General features: G+C 48.2%; 1 protein-coding gene across 2 annotated transcripts in view; it reads left to right on the forward strand.

Annotated features, from left to right (window-relative positions):
- Nucleotides 1–21,514, forward strand: part of G6PD (glucose-6-phosphate dehydrogenase) — a 24,182-nt gene continuing 2,668 nt past the window's right edge. The window contains exons 1-12 of one of the 2 annotated variants that reach the window (XM_083482547.1): nucleotides 1–43; nucleotides 1,175–1,320; nucleotides 13,192–13,229; nucleotides 13,315–13,423; nucleotides 13,660–13,877; nucleotides 16,881–17,039; nucleotides 17,350–17,475; nucleotides 17,986–18,079; nucleotides 19,089–19,275; nucleotides 19,431–19,666; nucleotides 20,244–20,320; nucleotides 20,789–20,881. In XM_083482547.1, the coding sequence (XP_083338673.1) occupies nucleotides 1,192–1,320; nucleotides 13,192–13,229; nucleotides 13,315–13,423; nucleotides 13,660–13,877; nucleotides 16,881–17,039; nucleotides 17,350–17,475; nucleotides 17,986–18,079; nucleotides 19,089–19,275; nucleotides 19,431–19,666; nucleotides 20,244–20,320; nucleotides 20,789–20,881 (1,466 nt within the window). In that variant the 5' untranslated portion in view covers nucleotides 1–43; nucleotides 1,175–1,191. Of the gene's footprint in view, nucleotides 44–442; nucleotides 539–1,174; nucleotides 1,321–13,191; nucleotides 13,230–13,314; nucleotides 13,424–13,659; nucleotides 13,878–16,880; nucleotides 17,040–17,349; nucleotides 17,476–17,985; nucleotides 18,080–19,088; nucleotides 19,276–19,430; nucleotides 19,667–20,243; nucleotides 20,321–20,788; nucleotides 20,882–21,514 lie in introns of those variants that run through there. The other variant, XM_083482546.1, reaches the window with a different exon arrangement.

Below are 21,514 nucleotides of genomic sequence, written 5' to 3' on the forward strand. Positions count from 1 at the left end.
TTCCAGGGGAAACTTGCTAGAACTCACTTCTGGCCCTTCTCAGGTGGGTCCATTGCTATTCTAAGAGAAAGGGAGAGGCGTTCGTGGTGAGTTCCAGCACCTCTTTTTCCACAAAAATAGCACTGATTCGTGGTACGACGGAAAGGTGCAACTCTTGCTGCAAGGGTGAAATAAAACCTGTCGAATTGCTGCCAAACAACTTGTAGAGTTAGGGAATTTCTGGCTGCCAAGCAGCCGGTATAGAGGTGCGTGGGCGCAGCCGGGGGGGGGCGAGGGCAGCTGCTCCCCTAAATCAATAAAAATCAATCCTGATCTGCTCCGCCCACGTCGAGACGGGAGGCAGAGAGCAAAGGATCAGCGGGAGCTTGTCCCGCCTCGGCGTTCCCCCTTCTGGCCAGCGGCGGCGGACTCTCCCTTCCGGAGACGGGGCGGCGCTGGCGGGCCGGGCGGGGCGAGGGCGGGCCGGGCGGGCGGGCCATGGGCAGCCGCGCCAGCGTGAGCGAGGAGCGCCTCGGGGCTTCGCCGGCACTGCGAGCAGGTAGGAGCGGGGGCGCGGGGGGGGGGGGCGCGATGGCGGCGGGGCGCGAGAGGCGAGGGCCGGGCCGGGCCGGGCGGCAGCATCCCGGGCGGAGGGCGCGGAGGAGCGAGGCGAGGGCAGGCAGCCCCCGACCCCCGAGGGGACTCCCGCCCGCCCGCCCGGCCGCGGCGCGGCTCCCCGGGCAGCCTGGATCTCGCCGCCGCTTCGCCGCCCCCGCCCGCCCGCCCGCTTTCTCGGGGAAGCCGGGCGCGCAGTCCAGCCGCCCCCTCGTCCCCGCCCGTGTGAATGCGCTCGGCCTCTGATTCCCGGGTTCGAGGCGCTGACAGGCCGTGAGATGCGATGGGTCTTCTTCGCTTTGGCCCCGCGTATTTCTCTGCTCTGGTCTTCAGCTCCTCGTCCTGGACCTGAGGAGCAGCAGAGAAGCCAAGTTGACATTCAGTGTTTGTATTTGAAGACAAGAATGCCCGAAGTGCCCCAGAGCCCTGCTGGGGTCAAGTTGAGACTAGCGCCTTGGCACGCAGGCTGCAGGCAGGAAAGAGGTGGAGGAACTGCTCACCTGAGCAACACCTGCCGGAGGGGAGCGGGTCAGGAAGCAGGTGGGAGGAGCCGCCTCTGACAGACACCTTTTCTCCTCAGGAGACCAGGCTGCCACCATGAGCCATCATCAGCCACCGGAGAAGCTGTCTCGGACAGACATCTGTGGGATGCTTCGCGAAGAGCTGTGCAAAGGGAATGACTTCCAAAAGTCAAACACCCACATCTTCATCATCTTGGGGGCTTCGGTGAGTTTTTTCCTTTGGACCACTGCGGACCTGATATATACTGTAGGCATCTTTCTATTTTAGGATCTTTCTATTTTGAGGTCTTTTCTTGTCATCTAGCAGTATATAAATTTTATGAAATAAATAAAACCAAAACTGGGGGGGGGGGGGGGAATTCCAGCATGGCCGGAGAATCTAGATGGCTATATGGCTGTGCAATGGGCACGGAAACGGCAAAGGTACACACAGGTATGGAACAGGTGAGTGGTGCTGGCCCTCCATTCCGTTGGCCATCTGCCCAGGGCATGGGGTGGGTTTCCCAAATCTATCCTGTGACTGGTCTTCATAAGGGGAGGGGGGAGCAATGTGACCACCTTGCGCTTCTTGGAGGAACATAATGATAAAGAAATAATGTATTGTTATAATTGTATTTGGGAGTCTTTTTTGTTTATAGCACTCTAAGCTATTCATTCATTCATTCATTAAATTTGTATCTCCCCTTCCTTCTAAAGGAGTCTGAGGTAGCTCAAGAGAACTTTGAGGTTAAAACAATAGAAATAAATCAGTAGACCAGTAAAACCAATAGGGATGGAGGGTACTCCAGCGCTGAGAAAAAGTTGCCACAGAATGTAACTTAACTTTTATTCTAACTAGTTTTTAAAAGCAGGATGCAAGCGTTTACGTCCCAATACACACAGGCGTCTGTTTCTTCATCCCCTCTTCTTCTTTTTTCTTCCTCAAAACTTTCAGGTTGGGGAGAAATTTTGTGTGACCTAAAAATGTCTTCTGTTCTGACATCATAATGTTGCACATTTTCTTGCTGGCACCACCCAATTACATCGGTAATAATAATAATAATAAATAATAATAATTTTATTTATATCCTGCCCTCCCCAGCTGAAGCCGGGCTCAGAGCGGCTAACAACAGTAAAATGATACAACATTCTAAAATCATTTCATTAATTGAACCCACATATTATGGGGGCAGAATTTGACACAGATGATTTTTTTCAGTGGGTGGGAATCCCATATCCCATGCCGTGTGTTACTATGCCTCAGTAGAAGCTTTCTGTTGAAAAGGGAACTGGATTGTGTTAGGAGCATTCACGTTTCCTTAGTCTGCTGGATCAGCCTGGAACTGCAGAGGGTCATCCCTTGCATTTTTCATTACTCCACCACTGAGCCACCAGCTGCTTCCCATCACAGCAGTAGCTCTGCTGTGACCCCACTTTGTTCTGCTCCCCCATCCCCTTTTGACCCAGTCTAGCATCTTCCCTTCCAGAGCTGTGACTCACAGCCACACAAGGTTTGTGCCTGGTGACAGGATGCTGGTGTGGCCCAAATACCAAAAACAGGTGCTTCAGTCACGCTGCCCTGAAGCAGCCACTGGCTTCTCTTCCTGCCCCTTGTATAATTGCCTCCTTGCGCTGGGAAGCTGTTGTATAACTCTGCACAGCAATTACCGCGTGGTGTGTAATCAGCATCCCTTCTGGAGTTTGTGAGCATGCTTGAAGGGGTAGGTGGATAATCCTGGCATTGCATGGATTTAGCAATGTGTTGGTAATCCAGTGCTTGGAAAGATCAGCCTAAAGTGGTTTGGCTCCTCACCATTGGCTTGTTCACCATTCTGTCCCCTTGCTATAATTGCAAAATATTCCCTGCCTATGCAAGGGATTGTTTTGCTGGGGAGCAATTTCAGTGAGTATCAAACCTACTACACTCACAAAATTTAATCCCTGTAAATATACTTTGTCGTGTGACCACATTTGAAATACTGTGTATTGTTCTGGTTGCTTCAGCAAAAACGGGATATAGTGGAGCTGGAAAAGGTTCAGAAAAGAGCAATCAAAATGATCAAAGGGCTGGAGCAACTCCTCTCTGAGGAAAGGTTACAACATTTGGGGCTTCTTAGTTTAGACAAAAGGGAAGTAAGAAGTTCATAAAATGTGTAGCCTGGAGAAAGGGGAAAAGGAGAAAAGTTTTTCTCCTTCTCTCATAACACTAGACTTGGGGACGTCCAGCAAAGCTGAATGTTGGAAGATCCAGGACAGAAAAAAATGAAGTGCTTCTTTTCATAGTTTCACTTTAACTTTGACTCCCATAAGAGGCAGTGATAGCCACCAGCTTAGATGGCTTGGAAAGAATCATAGAATAGAATGAATCATAGAATGATAGAGTTGGAAGAGACCACAAGGGCCATCGAGTCCAACCCCCTGCCAAGCAGGAAACACCATCAGAGCACTCCTGACATATGGTTGTCAAGCCTCTGCTTGAAGATTAGACCAATTAGGCTATTGATGGCAATGAGCTTCCGAATGCCGGCTTCTGGAAGGCCCAGGAGGAGAGCTGCTCTTGTGCTCGGATCCTGCTTGCGGTTTCCACAGGCATCCGGCTGCCCCGAGTGAAGAGGAGGCTGGAGCACACAGGCCATTGGCCTGATTCCGCAGATGGTTCTTACGTTCTTACTCCTGAGTCATATCCTACCTTGTATCTTTGTTTCCTTTCATGTTCAAGATGACACACACGCAAGATACTGTAAACCACTTTGAATTTTTTCTTAGAAATATAAAGTGGTGTTGAAATAAATAAATAAATAAATATGAAAATGAGTGGGTGCAGCAAGATAATGGGGTGCTGTCATAAGGGTACTGTCAACAGTGTTTCAGGAATACCAACATAAGCTATACTTGTTAGTTGCTGTTAAAGGTCTTTTTTGTTCTGGGAATAGTGGCAAGGGAGATGTGGACCCTTTCAATTTACTAAGAGAGGCACAGAGGTTTAAAGGAGCCCTCTGTCTACCCTGGAATGAAGCCCCAGTCTTCACTTCCATTGGAATAGGCTGCATTTCCTCAGCAGTGCAGCAGCAGGAAATGCCCTCTGTCCATGTTTAAGGGCATTTAATTCACAAATGTGTTACATTATAACTGTTTAATGAAGAGGACTGTCCAAAGATGAGAGGGAGTGATGCTAAATGGGAATGGTTGGAGGATAAAAGATGCCGTCGTAAGACCCACAGTGGTACAGTGGTACCTCTGGATGCGAACGGGATCCGTTCCGGAGCCCCGTTAGCATCCTGAGCAGAATGCAACCCACATCTGCGCATGCGCATGGCGTCATTTTGAGCGTCTGCACATGCACAAGAGGCGAAACCTGGAAGTAACCCGTTCCATTACTTCTGGGTCGCTGCAGAACACAACCTGAAAACGCTCAACCTGAAACTACTTTAAGCCGAGGCATGACTGTATCTCTTTAATATTTCTTCCTCTGGTTAAAATAAAGGTGCCTGTGCTTTTTCTGGCCTCAGGCACATTCATGGCATTTTGGAGCCTTCCGCCATAAATACAAATCATGCCTGTACTTTGGTGAATTGCATGGTGCTGCCAAAATGATTTCCTTCTGCTTTTTTCTTTGATCTCTGTTCTTTGTGCCTCTTTCCTGTTTTCCATTCTGGAGTGGGTTGGCCTCAGACCACTTGGGCCGCCTTCTGCACGCTTGCAGTTCATCACACAGGAGAGAGAAGGAGCCGTCTGAGTGCTCAAGGCGCAGGGAGCACAACTTTAGCAAAAGGAGAAGCCCCAGCTTTTGCTGAGTCACTGGGGAACAAGGTGTGGTGCTCTCCGTAGGTAAAAGAGGGAAGTGAGCCTTCTGGTAGTGTTGCTTATTCTCAGTGAATGAAAACGCTACCAGTTTGGAGCCAGAATATATAATTGAAAAGACAGACAGCGTTCTTGGGAAAAACAGAAACGGTTTCTACCAGGACACCTCTGTTGTTAGCCTTGTGGATCGTAGACACAACGTGGCCAGTCTAGCCTGTTCCTGTCAGGCATGTGGTTGAGCAGCAAGCTGGTGTTTGGTCTGAAAGCACATATTTGGCACACTGACTCCCCAAGTGATGCACCTGAGTGTTAGTTAGGGTAGTTCCAGATGCCAGCTTTCCCCCAGCGGTATTAAGGCTGTTGCGGGCAACTAGCTAGCTGATTCAAAGGAATGATCGCCAACAAACAACAGGTGTTTTGGAAAAATGAGGCCTTGCCTTTTGGTCACTACTAATTTGTAAAGACTAGCAGGATTGGGAGATTAGAATTGCATCTAAACAGGAACTGCCGCTCAGAATCTTAGTCACAGAAAATGACAGTGTGATGAAGCACGTCATGTTTTTAAGGGCTTTTGTCCTGCTGCTGCCATTCATAGCAAGGATTTTGCCTTAGTTCCCAGTGAGGTAGTAAACATATAGCTGGTTGAGAGGGGTGCATATACTACAAAAACTGTACACACATACTCACATACAGTCCCTACGTAGAGAAAATTAGTGCTTCCGGGAGAAGACAAGACTATGACATAGTTTTCTAAATGCAGGTTTGTGGAGCTCAGTTCTTCCTGGTGTTCTGCTGCCTGAAGCGCTACTTGAGTCAAAGTGGGATGTGCTGCCCACCATGCTCCTCCTGCTGCAGCATGCCTTATCTCGGTGGCGCAGTGGTGATGACCATGGGTTCTGGCAAGGGCTTGTGAGATTTCAGCCAGACCGCCTTGGTTGTGAGTCTGGGAAGACCTGCCCTCTGCCGTGCAGGCGCTTTCCCATGTAGTCCAGACTGACTTCGCCACAAAAGCGGAGGCTTCTGAAGAGGCCAGAGACCATCTTGGCTGCCTCTTAGAGCAGACCCAGGACATCCAGCCTGAGCTTCCACAGCTGACAAGATGGGCAGCGACAGCAACAGATATGTTCTATGCTTATTATACTATTTTATTCTCTTGATAATTATGCTGTTTTAAATGTGCACTTCGTATTTGACTTCCTTTAGTAATGTTTTGTTTTGAAATCTTACAATAATATTTGAGTTTTCCGTTAATTGTGGTGCTTTTAAGGTGTTCCAGACTTTCTTCAGTGATGTTTTATTCTGGATTGTTTTATTTGATGCTTTAATGTAGGTTGTAAACCACTTGGATATCCCCCCCCCTTAAAAACACAAAGTGCTGTAGAAATGAAAGATAACAGTGATCTCATAGGATCTCACTGGAACTCAGCGCCAATGGCAGTAGCGGGGGCGTGGGTGGGGCCACCCGCAGGGCTGCTGCTTCACCTTGCCTCGTGAAGTGGTGTACTTTAGACACAGGTATATATCACCTCAAGAAGAACTGTGAATGACTGAGATCCTTTAGGCCATTGTGCAAGGCAGTGCCCATGCAATTAACCAAGGGAGATTACCGGGCAAATAGGAGGCTGCCCTGTACTGAATCACATCATTGGTTCCTTCTGACTCATCCTTGTCTATCTCTACACTAACAGGGTTGAAGGTAGGGGCCTCTGCCAGCCTTCCCTGGAAATGCCAGGGCTTGAACTGGGCCTGCCAATGCAGAGCAGAAGCTCTGAACTGCAGGGAAGAATAAAATGTACAAGGAAGTATTTCTTGTTACTACCTTTCCTCCCTGGAGTTGCTGTGTTCTGGTAGCTTACACTTCCTGTGTCTATTCAAAAGCAAAACCTGTTGAATTAAATGGGGGTTGCTCTGTGGAAAGTGTGATTAGGATTGCAGCCAACGTTATACTGTGTATTGGTTGGAATTCCAAGCCAGTTCTAAATGCCTGTGGCAGGATCAGGCTTTGGGGCCCAAAAGGGAGGGTTCCACACCATACACAACTCTGCAGTAAGTGGCTTGTCTAAACACTCACCCAGATTAGTGCTTATTCTTTCCCTCTCTAGACTTTAAAGCAGAGGTGACTCACCTGGAGCTTCTAGCTCTGGGTCCCCAACTCCCACTAGTCTCTGTCAGCACCGCTGGAAGCCAAGGAAATGAGTATTGCAGTCCGGCAACACGGGGGGGGGAGGGGGGGTCAAACGGTAGCTGCCCTTTGCTTTTAAGGTTAAGGATAGGGAAAGAATGGTGAAGAAGGTTTTTATAAGTGCTTCAGGTGAGAAAGCTGAGGCCTGGAAACGGAATTAGATGAGAATTGCAGATTTGATGTCTGTAACCACTAAGCCTGTTAGCAGCTTTAACAAAATTTTAGTTGATCAAGTGTCTCTTGGTTTAGTCAATTAAATAATAATTAAATTTGCATATTACCTAAAGCATAACATAGCTGTCTGTTAAGAAATATCGATGTATGAGACAGGCACCTACAATCTAATCAACCAAAACTAAGACTCATTGTTAGAGGGAGAAATCCTTCTGTGTTGATTTCTTGTATTATTTCTTTATTAAATTTTTATACTGCCCTTCATGAGGCAATCACAGGACTGTTTACAACATAAAATGCAGAACACGCTACATAATAACAACTAAACAAAAAGCCAATAATCCCCCCTCCCCCAAAAAACATTTAAGAGGCCATAGATTAGCCAAAGGACTGGGAGAAGAGGAATGTTTTTGCCTTGTGCCTAAAGATATGTGACAAAGGCGCCAGGTGGGCCTCCTTAGGGAGAACATTCCCCAAGTGGGGAGCCAGCGCAGAAAAGGCCTGTTCTCACGTTGCCTCCCTCCAGACTTTTCATGGAGGAGCCACACCAAGAAGGGCCTCAATTGGCGATTGCTGGGTCTGGGTCAGTTCATAGGGGGAGAAGCAGTTCTTAAGGTATCGTGGTCCTGAGCTGTTGAAGGGCTTTTAAAGGTCAAAACCAGCACTTTCAAATAGGCCCAGAAACTAGTGGGCAGCCAGCGCATTTGGGCCAGGATTGGTGCGATGTGCTTGAAGTGCCTTGCCCCAGTGAGCAAACGGGGCACTTAATTCCGCACCAGCTGAAGTTTCTGAACTGTCTTCTGAGGCAGCCCCATGTATAACAAATTGCAGTAATCTAACCTAGAGTTTACCAGAGCATAGACAACAGAACCCAGGCTATCCCTGTCCAGAAAGGTATGCATCTGGGACACCAGCCAAAGTGGATGGCAGAATATCAGGGTACAGTGGTACCTCGGGTTACATACGCTTCAGGTTACGTACGCTTCAGGTTACAGACTCCGCTAACCCAGAAATAGTACCTCGGGTTAAGAACTTTGCTTCAGGATGAGAACAGAAATTGTGCTCCGTCAGCATGGCAGCAGCAGGAGGTGGTGCTTCAGGTTAAGAACAGTTTCAAGTTAAGAACGGACCTCCAGAACAAATTAAGTTCTTAACCCAAGGTACCACTGTATTCTCAACACTGGTAAGAAATGAGAACCAGATAGCAAATAAATAATGAAATAAGCAAGTCTGCATTCAATTTGCAGAGCTGCACATTAGAATCGGCTCCACCTCTTAAGTAGAAATTAAGCTGATTAGAGCTTGCAGCCCTAGTAGCTAGCTCACAAGGGAGAGGCGGGAAGACTTGCAGGCTAAGCTCCTGGCACAAGCTCAGGAGGTTCTTAGCAAAGGCAATAAAAAGATCACCTGACCTGTGTAGGCAACAAGTACACATAGAAAGAAAGTTGTGTGCCCACACTCCATCCAGTTGCAACCCTCATGGGTCCTGGATGTTTCACACCTTTTTGGCCCAGGTCACAGCAGGTAGTTGACTTAGTAGTGTTTGCATTAGATAAGGAGCTTCTAGCCCTGGGTGGATGCAGGGAAAGCGAGGGCTTCTGTAGGTCACTGGCACTTGTAGCAGCAGCGGTGGGGCATTGTACTTTGAGGCCAAAACGAAACGAAGCCATGTGGCTCAAGAAAGGTCTGGGGATAGATGTTTGGGGATCCACGGCGGGGGAGGGGGAAGAGGAGTCTATATTGTACTATTGATGAGGCGATCTGTTACTGCTAAGCACTGCTAACCTACATCAGTGGTTTCCAACCAGTGCACCCAGGGGAGACTTCACCGGCCTCTGTCCCTCCCACCTCTGATGCCCTCTCATGTCCACAGTGTTACAGACTGAGGTATAAAAACTAGGAGCCAAAATACTCCTGGAACCCGGGTTACAGGCTCAAAAAAAGAATGGCTAATTGCCATCTCCAATGCAGCAGCGCTTTCTTTCTTTCTTTCCAAAAAGCACAAACTAATATGCAATTAGTCTGGCTGCTGCGGGGAAGCGTGGCACACCCTCTGCCGCTGCAGGGAGGCATGGCAAAGCCCTCTGCTGCTGCGGGGAACCACAGCGCACCCTCCACCACTGTGGGGAGGTACAGTGGTTCCCTTTGCCACCCCGGGTTCCCTCTTGCCTGCCCTAATCATCATAAGCGCACAGCTCCTCTTTGCTCCCACCAGGCGGCTCTGGTGGGTGGGCGGGGAGGCGGCTCCCTCAGAGTTTCACATCCACCTCCTCTGCTTGTCACCCAACACCCAAGCAGCCCAGACAGTGTTTCTGATGCAAGCTCTGCAGGGCTCAGGCCAGGAAAACTGAGAGAAGTTTCTCCACTTCTCACAGACTAGCTCAGGTACAAAGCAAGCAGCCAGAAATCTTGGCTTGCTCATGTTTGAGCAGGTGTGGAACGTGCCTGGTGAATGGTGAATTTTGAAGACCGCGTCTGTTTGTTGCAGCAGCCCTGGCTACAAGTTCTTAAGGCAAATGGTGCCTCTGGGGTTGGCCAGGGGGTGCTGGTTGCCAGGAGCTGAGGTGCCCTCGGACTAAGTAAGCAAGCGGGCACAAGGTCATCCAGTTCTTTATTCTAAACCTGGTGGCATGGCAGACGTTGCCCAGTGCTGCAGAGCTTTCTACAGCCAGATCTTTGTAAGCTGCTTTGCAATCTTTTCTGATGAAAAGCAGTATATAGAAATACTTGAAAATAAATGCATTAAAATGTTAAATGAGGACTGGGGGACACAAAGGATGCCTACCCCACCTCTGGGACTGGAAAACCTTTTGGGTTGGGCAGAAATGTGCCTTATTCTGTGCCACCTGGCAATTTCATTGAGGAACCTTTCTTTTCTCACATACTTCTGCTCGTGCTTATTGAGCTGAAGAACAGAGAAGCCAGGAATGCTGGTTTGATGCCTGGAGGCAGGGCTGGGCGCCCAGACCTTTGCTGACATGCCCAACATGCCCAGGGAGCCGCCCCAGGGCTCCTCACAAAGGTTTTGTGTTTTGCAACAGGCAAGCCTCTTCTCAGGGCGGGAGAAAGCCATAGTCCTCTTGCTGAAAGATTAGGGCGGGCCTGGACTCCCGTACAGTGAGAGATTAAAATGTTGTGCACACAATAGAGCAAAAAGAGTTTGGGGGTGCGGCTGGCCCTGCCATGCGGCTTGTTGAAACAACATTTCAGCATTCCCCTCAGCTCTGAATAAGGACACCTGGGTTTAGGAGGGGAGTTTCTGGGTCAGAAGGCACCTGGATTTATAAAAATCAATCTCTAGAGAACCCTTGAAAATCTCTTAGGAGGGCACATAATGGGCAACAGACCTATTTAATTGTTTTTATTGGTTATATATTTATTCCTAATGCTTATCAGGCTAATACAAATCTCTCAGAGCGATTCACATAAAAAAAATCAATAAAAGCATTAATAAAATATTAGGGGTTTTTTTAAAAAAATTGCTTGGCATTTATGTTAAAGGTAAAGGGACCTCTGACCATTAGGTCCAGTCGTGGCCGACTCTGGGGTTGCGGCGCTCATCTCGCTTTACTGGCCAAGGGAGCCGGCGTACAGCTTCCGGGTCATGTGGCCAGCAGGACTAAGCCGCTTCTGGCAAACCAGAGCAGCACATGGAAAAGCCGTTTACCTTCCTGCTGGAGCGGTACCTATTTATCTACTTGCACTTTGACGTGCTTTCGAACTGCTAGGTGGGCAGGAGCAGGGACCGAGCAATGGGAGCTCACCCCGTCGCGGGGATTCGAACTGCCAACCTTCTGATTGGCAAGTCCTAGGCTCTGTGGTTTAACCCACAGCGCCACCTGCGTCCCAGCATTTATGTTAGCTACCAGCAAAGTCAAACAGTACAGCAGCAGAAATTTGAACCATCTTGGAGGACAAAAGCCTTCCTGAATAGAAAGAGTGCAGTCAGGTAAGTTTTATTCAGAGTAGACCCATTGAAAGTAATAAATTTGACTAAGTTAGGGTCATTAATTTTAATAGATCAACTCTGAGTAAAACTTAGCTGAATACAACCCAGTTTTTAAAATTTGATCTTTAAAGGCCAGGCTTTAAAGGCCACCACCAAGAATACCGTAAATTTTCACAGCCTCAAGAGTGGCCCACCTCAGGGAACCTTCTGGGCAGGTTGGAGGAGGAGCCAGGTGTTTCCTCCTTGGACCACGTGCAGGCCAGAGCCTCTTACGCTCAGCACCAGGTTTTATGCCTTTCTCTTTCCCGGAAACATTATGATCCTGGTAATCTGAGTTGCATTTTGGGTTGTTCCAGAGGATTTTGGGGGTTTTTTTGGGGGGGGGGTTTGCTGGGATACGTCACAGAACTTTTCACTATTTTCTGACCTGGAAAACAGAATTGCTTCTTCCTCCTAGCACCTTGGGATAAATATTCTGAAGGGTGGCATATAAAATCCCTGAAACAAATAAATCATCTGTGATATTTTAACAGTAGAATGAAGAAAAAGGGGGAGGGGAGAAGGTGCAAGATTCATAGTGGATGAATGTGAGCAAGTGTTCATCTCTGGTAGCAGAAAAAACCCCAAGTTTCTCTTGTGGCCCCTTAAAGACTGACAGATTTACTCTGGCGTAGCCTTTGATGGACTACAGTCCCCCTCATTGGACACGTCTGACCTGACTGGCTGTACAGGGTGAGTCTTTTGAAAGAGGCTCCGTGGAACATGTGTATTCTGTGTCCACGGGGCTCCTGCATAAAGGTGTTAGTCTTTGAGGTGGCACGCAGGGTGTTCTGCTGCTTAGCAACCAGATGGCTGATCGGCCGCTGACTCAAACATGAGGGGCTGGACCAAAAGCCCACAGGCGTGGGCACCCGTTGGGCTAACGCTGCATGACTAGGCAGGTTTGCAGCCGGGCTTTCTGCCAATGGAAGGACAAAGGCGACTGCCAGGGGTGCTTCACGCAGCGTGGCACTGCCAGCCACAGGGAGGAGCTCAGGCTGGAGGAAGGAGTGAGCAGCCGTGTCAGGGAGGGGTTTGGCAGTGGAAGGCCAAGCTGTAGCTTTTGGTGCAAACCACCTATACTTCCTGAATGTCCCCAAATCTGGTTCTATAAAGTGTGGTCAGGTCTTCAGAAAAGATGCGAGGGCAGAGATGGGCTGCCTTTCGTCCTTCCCCTTACCAACCCCAGTGCTGATGTTTTGGGAGCAGGGAACTATGGGAGATTGCAGTGTGGTGGTGCAGTGCATCCTGCGCTAACTGCAGTGCAAGACTGGAGTCGTCTCCTTCCTGTGATTTAGGAAAGGCAGTAAGAACCTGCATCTTACGGCTGGTTAACTCTTCTTTCCTCAGTTATTGACTGATGACCACAGATATACCAGCAGGAATTAATTGGTGATTATTATCAGTGTGTTTACATGACCATATACTTCAGTTAGACCAGTGGTCATGTGCATGGGGATTTGGAAGGAAGGCTGTTACTCTCTCTCTCTGGAGCCCAGTCTCAGCCCAGTGAGTCTCACCCCAGAGAGCCAGTGTGGTGTAGTGGTTAAGAGCAGTAGTCTCGTAATCTGGGGAACCGGTTTCGCGTCTCCGCTCCTCCACCTGCAGCTGCTGGGTGACCTTGGGCCAGTCACACTTCTCTGAAGTCTCTCAGCCCCACTCACCTCACAGAGTGTTTGTTGTGGGGGAGGAAGGGAAAGGAGATTGTGTGCCACTTTGAGACTCCTTAAAGGGAGTGAAAGGCGGGATATCAAATCCAAACTCTTCTTCTTCTCCTCAAAAGAGCAGGCTGGCTCTTTGGAAGCAGGGATTTAAACAGGGACTTTTCTGTTCTGAGTCACTTGAGTTCCAGCCCCATACATGCCACCCCTCGGCCTTTGCCTCAGCACACATTCTTTATCTTATGCTTTCTGTGATAATGATGACCCCCCCCCTCTGTTTCATAATTGCAGGGTGATCTAGCCAAGAAGAAGATCTATCCAACCGTCTGGTAAGTTAACTGCCCCTGTGGCTTTGCCTTCCTTCTGCCATGTGGCTGCCCATTTGAATTGGGACTGTTCTGATTTCCCATGCAGGTGGCTGTACCGCGACGGGCTGCTTCCTGATGACACTTACGTGGTGGGTTATGCCCGGTCCCAGCTCACTGTTGCCGACATCCGCAAACAGAGCCAGCCACACCTCAAGGTGAGACTTTCCTCCCCACCTGCTGCCTCCTCAGCCCACAGGACTTTGTTCACATGCTTAAGTTTGTTGCATTTGCCACTAGGAGTGATTGCTAATAAGCTGATCTCTTCTGCCTGGTTGGCTGGTGGAAAACGGCTCCTGTCTTGGGCAATTTGAAACATTCTTAGGATGTAAAGATTGGGGGTGTACAGGCAGCCCTCCTCCTTGCAGCATAACAGATCTATATATCATTCCAGGCCACCCCTGAAGAAGAACAGAAATTAAACGACTTCTTTGCCCGCAACTCCTATGTCTCAGGAAAGTATGACGACCGGGCCTCTTTCCAAGGTCTGAATGCTCACCTGAATAGCCTTCACAATGGCCAGAAGGCAAACCGCCTCTTCTACCTGGCCCTTCCGCCAAGTGTCTATGCAGACGTCACTGGCAACATCCGGGAGAGCTGCATGAGCACTGTGTAAGACTTGGGGCCGGGCAGGGAACCAGGGTGGGGGCAGGGCCAGCAGGAGGGCACTGGGGCAAGTTTGCTCAGGCAGAGGAGGCCGTGTCTGGTTGGAGTTCTCCCTCCCTTGGTGGCCGTCTGGAGGAGCTGCAGGGGGCCCCTTCCAGTCATGTGGAAAAAGGCTTCTGCAGGCTCTCCTGATCCTGCTATATGGGGTGGCAGGTGGGCAGGTAGGGAGAGCGAGTGTTGGGGCATGTGCAGAGTACCCAATGACATGCCACCAGATTATGCAAATGGAAAACCCAGAATGGAGGTGTCAAAGAAAAACGCAGGACAATGTGGGTAGGGTCAGTTCTTTAATGGACAGGTATAATGCAGTTCCTCAGCTTAGCAGTTACATACAGTTGTAGCATATAGTAATCCTACTATACTGTTAATTCCCACAGACAGCCTATGGCAAAAGTAAAAAAAGGTCTTTCCAGCAACACTTGCTCCCTGCAGCAGTCCAGCACGTTAGGTTCTAGCCGAAGGGTGGGGGCTACCTTTCTAGAAACACAAGGGTATTTTTACTTCATTTTCTGCTTGGTCACGCTCTGACTCACTCAGGAGCAGCTGAAGGTGCAGGACAAACACACCTAAATTAACCCTTTCTTGTCCGTTTTCTTTGCATGCATAAACTCACATACACTAATAGCAAGAACAGATAGTGGTACCTCTGGTTACATACTTAATTCGTTCCGGAGGTCCGTTCTTAACCTGAAACTGTTCTTAACCTGAAGCACCACTTTAGCTAATGGGGCCTCCTCCTGCTGCCGTGTGATTTCTGTTCTCACCCTGAAGCAAAGTTCTTAACCCGAGCTACTATTTCTGGGTTAGCGGAGTCTGTAACCTGAAGCGCATGTAACCCGAGGTACCACTGTAATTAAAAGAGCAAGGAGTGAGCACAGCAGTGATCTTCATGGCACAGATGGTGGCAGTGGGATGAAGAGAGTGCTTCCGGAATCTGCTACCTCTGCCACTGGTTTACTAGCACAGGTAGTCCCCAGGAAACAGCAACTGGCTGTGGCTTGTTCCCTCTTGAGCACACAGTCAGTGGCAAGCTCCAAGTCTGCCATCACGTGATGCATGTAAAAATAGCCCTAAATGTCAGTCCAGCTCCGATGAAGACGAGGCAAGAGTTGCTGTCATGGAAGGTGTGAGCCATTCCTGGCCTCAGTATGTACCTCCAGGGCAGGAGATAACATGCAAGCCTGCCACCCCCAGCCCTTCATTCAGTGTAGTGCAGAGCGTGCTGGTCCCCGGCCTCTGGTGCATTGGCATCGCTGCCCAAAGGATGCCCCTGGCTTCTATGACTCTCTCTTCTTTTGAGATGCTTCGCTCACTCTCTTGAGCAAGAGCCAGAACTTCCAGCCTGTCCTTTGTTTTGAACCAGGTCATTCTTCTTCTTTTTAAAAAACCCCAGATAAAAATAGTTTTATTTATTTCCATTATATAACAATTACAGGAGAAGAGAAATGGCTACAAAGCAAAATCCCAACTCCTCTCCCCTCCAGGATGGATCAGTTTGTCAAAGTCCAGTCTGTGATTTCAGTAGTTGCCATCCTTCAGGGTTATCAGTAAAGTATTTTATAAAAGGATGTCATATTTCAACAAAACATCTATCTCATTTCTTTATTATTCCATGCATGTAATATCTTTGTTAAGTTTTCTGATACAGCAATAATCAATCATAAAACTTGACTTAAAGCTAATTAGAAGATTAGCCCTATATCCGTTCTCACTGCCTTCTACACTGTATCTATAACAAGAGTTCTAAATATAATTAATTGCTTTAAAATCCCCTATTGAGATTCACAGTCTTCTTTTGAGGAGTAAGATGACTTTGAAGCCATTCTAGAAGCTTGTTTTTCTTCCTCTGTAGGTAGATTTATAGCTCTGTCTTTCACTTCAAAGTAGTAGCTTATCAGCAGTTTTCTTTTGTTCTTATGCTTTTAGTTATTGGAGTAATTAATTGCTCATGGATGGCTTCAAGTTGCTAAAATGGAGAGGAAGGAGGTCAGAGCAATCAGGTTAGCTTGTCATCTTCCCTGGAGCTGAAGCTGGAACCCCCAAACCAGTTCATTCAGAGCTGATTCAGAGCAGCCAGATGGGCGGGGTATAAATAATAAATTATTATTATTATTACCTGATCCGTGTGAATGTAGATCCCTCACATGCACTGAGCAGCTTGTGTAACATGGAAGAAGTGCACTCTGGAAAGAAACAGAGGGGCATGTCTTGGAGCTGCCGAAATCCCAGCTTATGGTACTGGCCAGTATACTTTCCAGAAGTAGGCTTCTGTGCACTGCTCTCACAAAGAAGCCACTCCTGGGAGCTGATATTCATGTGCCTCAAAACCAATTTGTAAACCATCTCAAAGTGACAGTTTGAGAATTGGTGGTGGAAGGCCTGCTGTGGAGAACTGCTAAAGGCAGAACTGTTGAACACATCACTGAAATGGGCCGTGATATCTGGAGATTCTGTGCTTTTAACGTTTATTTTTAAATAAACTGGAGGAGTACTGTAAAATGTGCATACATTCCTTACCCATTGGTTATACAAGTTATGTTGGTTGAATCTGTATTTTGCTATATTGAAAACTAATGAAAACATTTGGCAGGAGGAAATAAGCTGGTGGGGGGGAATGGATTGAAAATGTATGGCTGAAAATGCATCAGCTGTGACTGGTGACCTTGGAAACTGGAGAAGAGCTGAGCAAGACTTGTGGTTATCCTGGTGTAGGATTTCAGAGCTCTGCAAAACACCTTGAACCTCATGAAGGCCGGTAAAAATGGAATAAATATTGCAAAGAAACATAATTCACACCTATGAAAATCTGCTTGATTCACGTATCTTTTCAGGAGGGGGTGTATGTGCATGTGCAGTATGAGGAGAGGGCTCTAGGGCTCACTTAGATTCACACCCCCACCCCACATTTAAAACTTTGCCTTTGCCATCTTCTACTTCCCAATTCTTCAGGGGCTGGAACCGTGTCATTGTGGAGAAGCCTTTTGGCAAGGACTTGGAAAGCTCTGACAAGTTGTCGAATCACATCTCCGCACTTTTCAGTGAAGACCAGATCTACCGCATTGACCACTACCTGGGCAAGGAGATGGTTCAGAACCTGATGGTGCTCAGGTAAAACAAGGAGTTTGGGGGACAACATTCAAAGGCTGTGGTGGTGGGTGTACATGGGACCTTGGCAGCAACTACCTGGGCTCAAGCAGGCAACTTTTTGTTCAGTCCTCTGACAAATGCCTTCAGGCTTGGTTCTACCCATGGCTTCAAAAGTCTTTTCAAATTTGTGCCAATAAAGCACCTTCTCAAGTGGATTAGGGACAGGGTATGGTCTCCATTGGAGTAGTGTTTGGTGGAGCCCTTCTGTTCTGCTGCTCAGCTGGGGCTTCTCTGCCCTGCAGCCTCAGGTCATTTCCCCCTTCATTTGCAGATTTGGAAACCGGATCTTCAGCCCCATCTGGAACCGTGACAACATTGCCTGTGTCATTCTGACCTTCAAAGAGCCATTTGGCACTGAGGGACGGGGTGGCTACTTTGATGAGTTTGGTATTATCCGGTGAGAGAGTGGGGGGACAGGGCGAGGGAGGGTGTAGAATCATTTACTTGGTGTGTTTGAGGTGTGCAAACCACCACAGTGATCCACAGATGTGGCACTAAAATTCCACAGAGTTGTAATTCACTCAGATGACAGATGAAGCAGAAACCCCATATCTGCCCAGATAAAACATAGTTTGGCTTTGAAATTTTCCACCTAACCCAGCTTGCTATGATTTTTGTGCTCCTGTCAAATTTATTGTGCACAGACTGCCTTGCTGCAGGGGACAGCCACATGGGTTTTTCTGCTGATCCTCATGCTTGTCTGGGCCCCAGTTCCAGTCACCCCATTTGCTTTCCAGACGCTGCTTGTGTGCAGATATACAAGGAAACCTCACAGTTAGGCTGCACCAGGCCACCAGAAAGAGAAGCAGGAAGCGCATAGGGATGGTGATGACTGAGAGAGGGGCATGACTGGTGATTTCAGTACTGTTCCTGTAGCTTATACTGATTCCTTCTGCCACCTCTGCAGGGATGTCATGCAGAATCATTTGCTCCAGATGCTTTGCCTGGTTGCCATGGAGAAACCAACCTCTACCAACTCCAATGATGTGCGAGATGAGAAGGTAGGAGCATATCTAGGACTGAGTCACAGACGGGAACTAGAATTTGGACCCGGCACTTCTGATCTGAATGTCCTTGAGCAAGTTACTATTTCTGTGTCTGCCTTCCTTCGCTTCAAATTGGAAATGAATTGCCTGCTTGCCTTGGGAAGGTCCACTCTCTTCAGAATTAACATTAGGCAGGCCTTTTGGTTGTACTGTTTTTGACACTTACTATAAACTTCTCTGCTTAGGCAAGCCTACTCAGACATGTATACTGTATTGGTTTTTTAACTGTTTATTGATGATGGGTCATTGATGATGAGGTTGAAGTGGTATATACCGTATTTTTCGCTCTATAACACGCACCTGACCATAACACGCACATAGTTTTTAGAGGAGGAAAATCCGTAGGCATGCCACCCGATGGCATTCCCTCCATAACACGCACAGACATTTCCCCTTACTTTTTAGGAGGAAAAAAGTGAGTGTTATGGTGCAAAAAATACAGTAAATCCTCTTAGATCACAAGAAGAAAACAAAATAGAAAAGGTGTTGCTCACAAGCCCTGAGTGGAGACGCTGGTGCCCCACAGTGGCTGAGCACCCTTGGCTGTCAGAACTAGGCTAGTTATTTTGGGGCACAGGATTTCTATCCTTTCCTGGTACTCATAAGAGCATTTTCAGCCAAGATTAAATTTCTGTGTGGTTGTCACTTCTAGGTGGGAAATGGTGCTCACGCAGGGGACTCAGTCATGAATGGTTGGTGCACGTGTGTCTTGCCATGTGTACATGCCACAGGAACCCAGTGCCCACTGGAGAAATGTGTGTGGCACATTAACAGCTGCCATTTCCATGTAGGAGATTAATTCTGAAACTTGTAATCTTGAAATTGCCCAGAAGTAAGCAGTTTATGTTAATACTGAGTTCTTAGCTTTGAGTCCCCACAGTCACACACACACACACCACACCTTTTTCAGATCACTTTTGGTAGTTTGTGAGGCTCTCAGACCGTGTTCATGTCTTTCTGCCAGGTGAAGGTTTTAAAGTGTATCTCAGAGGTGAAGCCTGAGAATGTGGTGCTTGGTCAATATGTGGGAGATCCCTCTGGCAAAGGGGAGGCTCAGAAGGGCTACCTGGATGACCCCACAGTCCCTGCTGGCTCCACCACCCCTACCTTTGCTGCCGCTGTCCTCTACGTGGACAACGAACGGTGGGATGGTAAGTACAGTAGGAGGGAGGGAAAGAGGGAGGGGTAAAGGCCAACGCCTGGACATCCTTGATTTGGGGTGCCAGGCCTAACGGTGGGGGAGATAACAGGGATCAGAGTCCCAACTTGTCTCTGTCTCTTTCCCTCTTGAACCTGCTTCTCCCAGGAGTACCATTTGTCTTGCGCTGTGGCAAGGCACTGAATGAGCGCAAGGCTGAGGTGCGACTGCAATTCCGGGAGGTGCCGGGCGACATCTTCCAGCGCCAGTGCAAGCGCAATGAACTGGTGATTCGTGTTCAGCCCAATGAGGCCGTCTATACCAAGATGATGACCAAGAAGCCGGGCATGTTCTTCAACCCAGAAGAATCTGAGCTGGACCTCACCTATGGCAACCGCTACAAGGTCCCATTACCAAGAGTTTCTCTCTCTATAGGCTAAGGAAGCTCCCAAATTCTGTGCTTGAGTAATAACAATTTTGTAAAAGAGGCTTCCTTTCCACAGTTGTTAAAGGTGCATGGCAGACCTATTGGAGACCTTGCGGAATTTTATTTCTTTATTTTGAGCAGAAGCATGACAGTGTGGGGATTGGTAGCAGGAGGAGATGAGCAGTACTGGCGGTAGAGGGGTAGAAGTGCTCAGCTTGTCAGGGGCCACAAGGGTCTGGAGGCTTGAGGGGTGCGGTTGTCACCCACCCTCTCCGCCTTCTGGAAAGTGAGACTATTGCTGGCACATTTTCAGACATGCAAGTCTGTTGCTTTGTGTGGCAGCCACTATGTTGAAGACAGACATATGGGATCAGCACTTGAGATTCCCAGGCTTCTTAGCATTGCAGTGTTCTGCTCAGGAGGTGTCCTGCCTGCTTCTCAAATTCTTTCCTTCCAGTGACAGTTACAAGGAATAGAAGGCACCCTCTCAAAAAATGGAGGTACATCCAGGTACACAGCACATTCAGCCTCTTGCTCCTCTCTCCTTTCTGCAGGATGTGAAGCTCCCAGATGCTTATGAGCGCCTCATCTTGGATGTTTTCTGTGGGAGTCAGATGCATTTTGTGCGCAGGTACACGATGGCTCCCAGGGGTACCAACTTGAATAACATATTGGGGGGATCCAGGGGAGCCCTGCTTTGTCTGCTGGCAGGCACGGTTTGCATTCGATCCACAGGTGCCAATGGGCATTTCCCCTCTGTGTTGTCCATTTGCAAGCAGGCAAAGTAGGACTTGCTGTCTGCAGGCATGACTTGCTAAGGAATCTGCAGGAGTCCACTTTGAGCTCTGTTTGCAGCTGCGCCTTTATCTGCCTCACAGCTGACATTACATATGTGGGACAAGTGAGAATGGTTTGAGTAAGAGGACCTCATGTGCCAAATGAGGACCCCTGCCAGATCTAATGAGGCCCCTGGACCGGGTTTCCCACCTCTGGCACAAGACATGATGACTGAAAAATATTTGAACTACTACTGCAGTTTAAGGTAGATAACTTCTTCAGAGTTCAGTAACCCAACCCAGCACTTTCCTCCTCCCCACAGTGATGAGCTGCGTGAGGCCTGGCGAATTTTCACTCCGCTGCTCCATAAGACTGAGGCAGAGAAAACCAAACCAATTCCCTATTGCTACGGCAGGTGAGTTTGGAAGAGAGAGTGGGGTGAGCTTAAATACGTATGGCAGTCGTTTCTTTTAAAACAGGCTCTATGGTCAGCCCATCACTCTGAGGTTTCAAGGGGAGATCTTGGTGATGGCTGCCAACATGTGCATAAGGGCAGTGTTAGAAACTCAGACATGAAGGCTAGGAGTGAAATGGCACCTTAAGCCTCGGTTATGGGCACAACAACGGAATGCCTAGGCACATTTTTTTCTTTATAACAAGAATTCAAAGCTGGAAATGAATGAACTGCAGGTAAAATATTGTGTTCATGTTTTACATTGTCTAGTCCTTCCCCTGCGCACCCCCCTCACAGGGTGTCCTCTCCAGTCCTTGAGAGAGCAGCTGGAAGTGGAGAGGCAGAAAAATATCTTCCTTTCCTTCCACTCTGCAGTTTTAATCTGAAATCTTAGGCACAGTACTGCGCCCAGAGCTCAGAAACTGCTAATGAAATTCCCTGTTGCAAAATGTGCCTAGAACAATGGGTGTTTTGAACACTGCATATGGGCCCCCTAAACCCCTTTCCTGCCCCCTCCTCCTTAATGGGCTTGGCCATGGCCCTCAGGCTTTCTCTCTTTTTTGGTAAAAAATAATAATTAAAAAAACCTTTGTC

This window comes from Podarcis liolepis (genome assembly GCF_965112155.1).
Source record: "Podarcis liolepis genome assembly, chromosome: 17".
Taxonomy (NCBI): Eukaryota; Metazoa; Chordata; class Lepidosauria; order Squamata; family Lacertidae; genus Podarcis; species Podarcis liolepis.